The 9,016-nt window shown below is 39.5% G+C and overlaps 1 protein-coding gene across 1 annotated transcript in view; it reads left to right on the top strand.

The window, feature by feature from the left end:
- The window catches only part of DCTN4 (dynactin subunit 4), a 41,127-nt gene extending 36,859 nt beyond the window's left edge, over positions 1-4,268 (top strand). The window contains exon 13 of the mRNA XM_020964255.2: positions 839-4,268. Coding sequence (XP_020819914.1) covers positions 839-1,052 — 214 coding nt within the window. The 3' untranslated portion in view covers positions 1,053-4,268. The remainder of the gene's footprint in view (positions 1-838) is intronic.
- The last annotated feature ends 4,748 nt before the right edge of the window (positions 4,269-9,016 follow it).

Consider the following 9,016-nt stretch of genomic DNA (forward strand, 5'->3'; position numbering starts at 1 on the left):
TTTCCTGTTTTGTCATGTTGGCCAACCTGATAGGTGTGATGTGGTACCTCAGAGTTGTTTTGATTTGCATTTCTCTAATCAATAGTGATTTAGAGCATTTTTTCATATGACTATAGATGGCTTTAATTTCTTCATCTGAGAACTGTCTGTTCATATCCTTTGACCATTTATCAATTGGAGAATGGCTTGTATAGAATACCTGAATTCTTTAAGCATAATACTGATGACAGATTGAACAGCGTTTACCTTAATGTCCTTTTACTGTTAAAAGTAAGAGTTTTAAATATAAAAATTCCACATGTACTTGGGAGAAAGCAGATCTGGAAATTTACATTTTTCCTATTTTACATACCATTATTTGATTGTTAATATTTGCCTTATAAAGATATTATGATGTTTTAGGCATTAATCCATATATGTAAAAAGTTTTAAGCTCTTTAGGAAAAAAGTAGCCCTTTTATGATGATCTAGAACAGAGATCAGCAAATTAATTAAAAATGTAAAAATCATTCTTAGCTCACAAGCCATACAAAAACAGGTGTGGCCTATGAGTGGTAGTTTACTGACCCCTGGTCTAGAAATTAGATTAAAAGTTATGAGCTGTTAAACAAAATTACTGAAAACCTTAGGAGAATGGCATTTTACTAAAGCAGTTCTTGGTTTTAGCTAAATTCTTTTCATTACTGTCCTTTAAAACTGGATAGCTTCCTGGGATAATAAATGAGGAGCAGTTGCTTATTTTTATAATTTAGGAGCTATTTGGTGCCATGAAAATGAACATGATTCCTGGAATTTTGGCTGACTTGGAATTTAATACTTTGCTTGCTTCCTCTAATAGCATCATAGCCTTCAGAAAAGCCAACAAAGTGGGCATTTTCATCAAAGTCACCCCACAACGTGAGGAAGGTGAAGTAACCGTATGTTTTAAGATGAAGCATGAATTTAAAAACCTGGCAGCTCCAATTCGCCCTCTGGAGGAGGGTGATCAGGGCTCTGAGGTCATTTGGCTCACCCAGCACGTGGAGCTCAGTCTTGGCCCACTGCTCCCATGACGGACCCTAAAGATGAGTAAATCTCAGAAGACAGCATGGAGATTCTCGCACCACGATGGAGCATCTGGAAATACTGAAACCACTGAAGCCACAACTCCATTAGGCCTCACTTACGCTCTACACATACACTACTGATTTCTGTCAGGGGAATGGGAAACATGGGCAAGGAACAAGAAATGCTGAAAAACTGCAGTTCTTTCTCCTCTTGCTGTAATACTCACCACGTAAATCTTTGACTCCTTCACAGCCCTTGTGCACTTTGAACTGCAGCACTATTTGAGCACAGAGAAAGGTGGCCATTCCAAGCCCATTACTGCCTCTTGCTAAAGTGGTATTAGTGTCACTGCCCCCAAAGCGCTGCTTGTTCTGTCTCCAAACCAGTCCTGTGAATACAGATCAGAATCTTACAGAAGCAGCTTCAAGCAGTACCCAAAAATGGGCCTGCTGTTATTTGGCCAAGATTTAGAAATAGAACACTGTTAATGTACCAGCTGTTCTGTTGCATTCCACTAGAAATTTCTTCAGCAGTCTAAATAGATCTCTCCATTTCCCTAAGCATCTTCCGCCACTTCCTTCAAAACTGACATGTCTGTAATAGCTTGTTTCATGATTGAGCGATTTCTGATTCTTAAGCAGCTGTTGCTTGCATTTTTGTTAGGAACATGTTCTGCTGTTCACAATGTGAAATGAAACACCTGACATTTGCAAGATGGTCGGTAAATTATCCTGATATTAAATGATAGAATGTGTTCTTTTAAAGAAGTATTTTAAAAGCAGGCAATTACAAGTCCAAGGATGGCAAATTTCATTCATTAAGTATTGCAAAAATTTTGCTGAGGGAAGTGATTTTTTTTTCTTTCCCTCTTCCGTCTCTGTATCTTTAATTCAGTATTTGGGAACCTCAAATGCTTTTAGCATTTGGAAACTTCCCAGAGCCCAAAGGAAGTTTAAGTAGATAAGATCAGTATGCTTAAAACTTTAAAGGTTAGATTATTAGGCATGTCTTAAATTTATGTTCTTTCCGGAAATTTAAGGGAAAAATTAGTAACGGTATGCTCTTAGATCCAAAAATGAGCATAAAAAAAAAAAAAGACTGCCATCCATCCCCTTCCTGGGTTCCTAGCATTTAGCTATGCCTAGAATTTGTCAGGTAGTTATTTTGATTTTGGCAAATAAAGTGGCTGAAAGGGTCCCACAGAAACTCTAGCAATTCAGTTCTATCAGTTTGTACTCAGTAAGCTAAATCTCCATTTTAAGAGCTAAATTGCTATGTTGGGTTGCTGTAATTGAAAATGAGACCTTTAGTAAAACATGCTGCAAAGCCCATCCTCCACCCCATACTGTCACTAAATTTTGACAGGGCTTGTATTTTTCTTGAAAGATTGGTGTCTGTTTCAGGATGTGCCTTCAAAGGTCAGTTTTGAGGCCACCTCCTAATTTGATAATCGAGTGCCTGTAGGCATTTTAACTTCTCTGTTGCCCCGTGAATGAATAAAAATGTAGCATTAGAAAAAAGTTGTTTGTTACAGTATCTAGAGTATGCCAGTTGTGTTTGACTGTTTTTCCTATAGAGCAACAAGTATGTCACAGTGGAAAGAATAATGTTCTTATCTATATATTATTAAATACTGATAATAAACACAGTTTAGCAGCTTGAAAAAGGAAGTTGTGAGTAACTGGCAGACAACAGAAAGAGCTTGTGCTTTTATGTCTAAGAATTATCTAATCTTCATTCTACTGTCAGAAAGGCTGCTGTGATGGGCACTGCACCATGTTTGCTGGTGAAGGAAATAGGTACCAAAAAAAATACCTTAATGTGTTTGTTTGTAAATTTGCATAGATTACACACAGTTGTACAAGCATGAGTTTATAAAATGTAACTGGTATTTATTCTTCAATGTTATGTTAAGATAATAGCAACTGCTACTATCATTCCCCATATGTTACAGAACACTTAAATGCTTTGGTCATAAAGATTTTCTTCAGAATCCAGATTAACTTGCAAAATAACAATGCTAACTGGCTTAATGTTTCCTTGAAATAGTTTTTAGTACAGACTGGTATAAGTGTGTATGTGGAAGTGGTTCAACACTTACTACACCTAGTGAATTTGGGGTTTTGTCTTAGATTACATGAAAGATTCTTTAGTACTTATTCACTCTCTATCACTGCAGGAAACTGAATATTACTGGTACTATTATTAGCTATTATTTTGGAAACCAACAGCTATTAACTCAGAATGGTGGTTTATTTAGCCCACCAAAGTTTTATTTTCCTTTAAATGCTTTTAGGGGTGACTCCAGCAAAATCCTGTGCATATTTTTGCGAAGTATCTCATTTATTCCTTGTAGGGGAATAAGAGGCATTCTGTCTTGATCTTTGTTAATGACAGGTTACTGTGTTGCCTTATTGCTTAACTTAATGTAGTGAAAGAAATAAAGTAGACAAAAAAACTTTTAATGTCTCTTCTTTTCCTTAACTTTTCCTCCTTCCCCTCACTTTTCATATCCAGTCAGCTACATAATCTTGTGTGTTCTACCTATACAACATCTCTCTGTGTTCTCTCCACTCACACAACCAAGACCCTAGTTCAAGCCCTGATCACATCTTGCCTGGACTATTGCAGCAGCCACCTAATTGGTTTCCCTGTTTCCATATTCTTCCCTCTCCAATCCATCTTACTACCAAACCTACATAAAGCACAGGTTTGACCATGTCACTTTCCAGCTCAGGAATCACTAATGCCTCCTTACTGTGCCTAGGATTAAATACAAACTCCTTAGCTTAACATTTGAAGTGCCTGCCTTTTCAGCCTACCTAACCTACCTTTTCAGTCTTATTTCACACTCCTCCCTTTCACAAAGTATGTTCTTACCAAATGGACCAACTTGCTCTTCCTCAGACGATATCTGCATCTGTGTATCTTTGCATAAGCAATTGTTTCTCAAGTCTGGAATGCACTCTCTCCTTACCTTCACCTCTTGGAATCCTTAGCTTTCTTTAAAGCTCTGCTCAGGTGCCACCTCCTATTCAAGATATTGCCATGCTTGTTAGTTCTCTCTTGTATTTACTTATTTGTGTACGTGTTGTTTTTCCCTGGAGAATGTAAGCCCCTTAAGGGCAGGGACTGTTTTTCCTTTTTCTTTGTATCTTCATTACCTGGCACAGTTCCTCTCACATAGTAACCATTTAATAAATGTTTGCTTCTTATAGTCATTGTTGGTTGTATGTAGTGTTTACTTAAAATTGCAGATTTAATCTTTAAATATTATGTCAGTTTCCCTTGTGTAATTTTCCTCCACCACTGTAACTTAATGGGAAAAGAAGTTTGGAAGCATAAGGTTTTATGACATTAGGAACCAATAGAGAAGTATTGAGTTGCAAAATGCCTTCAGATCTTTAAGGTACCTTAGATGTCTATCCATACATTATTTCTTATTACTAGTTTTACATGGGGCAGCTAGATGGCACAGTGGATAGAGTGCCGGGCTTGGAGATAAGAAGAACTTCCTGAGTTCAAATCTGAGCTCAAGTACTTACTAGCTGTGTGACCCTAGGCAAGTTGTTTAACCCTGTTTACCTCAGTTTCCTCTTATGTAAAATGAGCTGGATTAGAAAATGGCAAACCACTCCAGGATCTTTGCCAAGAAAACTCCAAATGGGGTCACAAAAAGTTGGACACCACTAAACAACATAAGTTTTACATGAGATAATATTTTGGGTTTTTATAGCTTATATGTCCTGCACTCAGCTTTGATCTTCCTATCTGCACTCAAATTGATCTTCCTAAAGTGCAAGTCTGACCATTCTCTCCCTTTCTTCCTTCCCCAACCTAATTCGACCAATTTCATTGGCTCATTTTTGCTTCCAGGATCAAATGTAAAATCTTCTGTTTTCAATCCCTCCATAACCTGGCACCATTTACTCTGCAAACAGTGGCTTTCTTGCTGTTCCTTATACAAGACACTTCATCGTTCTACTGTGGACATTTTTACTGACTGTCACACATCCCTGAAACTCTTTCCTCCCTCACTTCTACCTCTTGGAATCCCTGGCTTCCTTCAGGTCTCAGCTGAAGTCCCACCCTCTGCAAGATGCCTTTCATGATTCCTCCTTAATGCTTATGCCTTCCCTTTGTTGATTATGTCCGATTTGTCCATAGTTGTTTGTATGTTGTCTCCCTCATTAGATTGTGAGCCCCTTGAGAGCCAGGACCATCTTGTTACCCTTCTTTGTATCCCCAGCACTTAGCATGGTGTCTGGTACCTAGTAGATAATAAATGCTAATTGATTTTTAGAGCTTATAGCCCAACATGTATGTGGGTACTTTGCAATGGCATTTTTCAAAATGAAATACTGAGTCTATGGCTAGAGTCCATTTTGGCCACTTGGCTACCAGGAATTGCCTGCATATTAATTGACTATATTAGAGAGAATTACCCCTGATCCTAGTTGTCACAATGAAGAGGGATTATTACCACCCAGTATCATTAGTTGCCAGGGAATGGAATTCTTATATATAGCTGGAGAGATGACAGATTAAAACTGTAAGTGGTAACCTGTTGCCCTTTTGTCTCTGTCACAGCGTTTAGTTGAAAGAGGAAGCATTGTGTCCCAGGATCACTGGCGTGGTTCAAGTCATTTAGTTACGATGGAGCTATTAGCCAGAGAAGAGAGACAGGTAGAAATTTCCATGTTGCCGGAATAGTTGTCAGGTAATCCATGTACAATTACAAGCCTCCTGCCTTTCCTGACCCCTTGGCCTTCTCCCTAGCTGAAGACCTCAGACTAAGCATGAAGTAGTCAGTGCTTCCACAGGGCTTCACTGTCCCCAGGGAGACAACTCCGAGGCAGCCACAAATCACTTCCTCTCCTTGCCCCTCAGAGAGCCTCAGTGTTGCTGCCATAAGTTTTGGTTTGAAACAAAGAAGGTGGTTTTTCTCTGTTTGATGGATCTATTTTGTTCCCTTTGTTTTCTTCCTACTTGTAACCAACAAAAGGATTGGGAGATAGAAAGTTTACCTTTTTTTCATTCATACTTATTTCTCATTTCAAAATTCTTTATATGGGTGGGGCTGGAGAAAGGAACCAGTAACTTTCTTCAGAATGAAGAATCCCAGTTTGTGTATCAGTGTTTAAAAAAAAAAACTCAGACAACATGTTCATGGACTATTTTTAAAAGTATGTGTCCTTAACGTAGAGTTTATATTAGTAGTATTTAATTACTTCTCACCTGTAACGAAACAGAAGGTAAATATTCTTGCAGAGAATAATTAGTGGACCTTTAAGATTCATTTTGGGTTAAGTCCCCTTCATTTGCCAATGCATTATTAATGTTTAGAGGTCTTTTTAAACGAATGTTATTTATTAGTTATTTTTCATTCCCATACATAGCCAGCTAAAGAACTTTTCCATGCACCCATGTGTGTTAAAAAAATTATTTTTAAATAAAGTTCCTTTTGTTGTAGCAGAAAAAAATAATGAAGAGAGATTAGACTTATTCTACTTAGTTCCAGAGGACAGAACTGACAGTGAGTAGAAATTGCAAGAAGGCCATTCTTTTTATTCTCACCATTTAGAACTGTCCAAAAATGGAAAAAGCTACCTCCAAATATTATGAGTTCCCTATAACTGGGAAAGTTCAAGCAGAGGCAGGGTGGCCACTTGTCAGGGTTGTTGAAAGGGGTATTTCTGTTTTGGATAAACAGATAGATAGCCTCTGAGGTCTCAAATCATATTTCATTCAAGACCTTTAGGTATTCTGATGGATCCAGTCATAGGGTTAAACTTCTTTCTTAAATAATTATGATTTTGTTGAAAATTTTTCGTAGTGATCTAGGGCTCAATACAATTAATTTGTCACCTACTAATAGGAGTATTCGGATGATAAGTAATCTTATTTGGACTGAGCCAGACATAATTTGTGAAGAACACCTTAAATGACCCTGCATCTCCCTCTCATGCCTCATTTGATATTAATACCCAGTCACTGAACAAGGCTACCTTTGTAAATCACCATTTATTTTTTCATCTCAGTGAGACTGGCCTGTGCAGGTGACAGTTATCCTTGATGAAAAAATGAGAATGGGCTAGACAGGCAAATAAACTAGACAAATGAGCTTTTTCTACAACAGACCGATCACAAGTGACCATTTGTAGAGATCTTGTCTATTGATTTTTTTTTTCATGCCATTTGACTCAGTAGAACACAAGGCAGTTCTAAAGCTCTGGCCAATCGTGTGTCTTCCATACATAGACTTCGGTACTTGAGTGGATCTGTGATCTCATCAGTGTGGGCACTCTTGTCCTTGTTGTGGAAACAAACAAACCATACATTCCCCTCCTTTGTGGTGCTTGACCATATCTTTCCTTAAGTCCTTCATAGAGAATCTACTCTCAGTATTGAAACAGAAGATTTTTATGTCTGTGTAAGGTATTACCAGAGATAGGAACTGGACCTGTGATTTTATTAGTATAGGAACCTACTCCCTGGTGAGAAACTCTACCAATGAAGGGCAGCACCTTCTCTGCAACTTAGTTTTTGACTTGACAGTTTAAGTGTCTTTCCCAGGCTCATACAGCCAGCATGTCAGAGGTGAGACTTAAACTTGGGTCTTTCTGGCACCAAGGCCAGCTCTCCAGTCACTATTCCATGCTGTCTTTCTATGACGGGGTGTCAAACGACTCACGCTCTTGCAGAAGTTATAGTCTAGTAGATCTTGAAAGTCTTGGTTCACTTTCTACTCAACAGATGAGAGGAATGAAACAGAAGTAGTTCCTCTGAATGAGAATATTCAGTCCTTCTCTGGTAGGATTTAATATCCTTTATGGATATATAGAATATCTGTTTGATTCTCATGCCACTGGAGACTTCCCAAAGCTCAGTTAAGCTATTTATGATTAGATCTTGGAGCCAAAAGTTCTAGGAGAAGAAGGACATCTTCCTCCATTATCTCCACAAAAGTAATGTTTCTCTTTCCCCTCAATTCAGGTGTTCTCCAGAAAACACTGGAGCATCCTGGTTCATTGCTATTTTGGAACTCCAGAAAGCAACAGACTAAGGAAACATTCTAGGGATTCTGTGTTTGTTTTGTGTGTATGTTGAATTTACTCACCTATGTACTTATTGTATCCTCATCAGAGGAATGACACAGTGGATAGAGTGCTGAGACTGGAGCCAGGAAGACTTATCTTCCCAAGTTCAAATCTGGCCTCGGACACTTCATAGTTGTGTGACCCTAGGCAAGTCACGACCCTATTTGCCTCAGTTTCCTCATCTGTCAAATGAGCTGGAGAAGGAAGTGGCAAACCAGTCCAGTATCTTTGCCAAAAAAAAGCCCAAAATGAGGTCACAGAGAGTGAACAACAACAATAGTCAAAGGAACATGAACTCCTTGAGAACAAATTGTCTGACTTTTATATTTGCACCTAGTACAGTTCTTGATACATACTAGAGACTTAATAAGTACTTGCACTGAAATTAAATGCTTCTCTTTCTGGGACAGAGAGAAGAATACTACTTCAGGCCGGTCTGGGCCTGCACGTGGCCTCTTCCGCCTCTGGGGTAGTGGGGCCTGATACCATAATAGCAGAAGGGAGGCCCTTGTGACAGGTGGGGCTGGTCAGCTCCGGGCCAGCTGCCCAGAGTGGCTGTTGACAACGCCCTGACCCCCGGGCCGTGTGGCCCGTGGTCCTTCCCTGGGCTTTCGTTTAGCCAAATCTGCGTCACCCTACGGGGTCTCTGTGCTGTTCCATCTTCCCGGGCAGAGACGTGAGAGGATACAAAAGATGCTCTCCCACCATCCCAAGCCCTGTATCTTAGGAAACAGGTTGCCAAAGCAACACTCCAGAACGCTGGGCGGAAGCAGCGGGTGCGTAAGCAAGCGGCGACTCTATGGCCGGAAGGCAGGCAGAGCGACGCTGCCGGCCGCAGAGGCTGCTGGGATCGCAGCGGCCCCGCCAGG

The sequence above is a fragment of the Phascolarctos cinereus genome, unplaced genomic scaffold (assembly GCF_003287225.1).
Source record: "Phascolarctos cinereus isolate Bilbo 61053 unplaced genomic scaffold, phaCin_HiC Scaffold_2;HRSCAF=192, whole genome shotgun sequence".
NCBI classification, from domain to species: Eukaryota; Metazoa; Chordata; class Mammalia; order Diprotodontia; family Phascolarctidae; genus Phascolarctos; species Phascolarctos cinereus.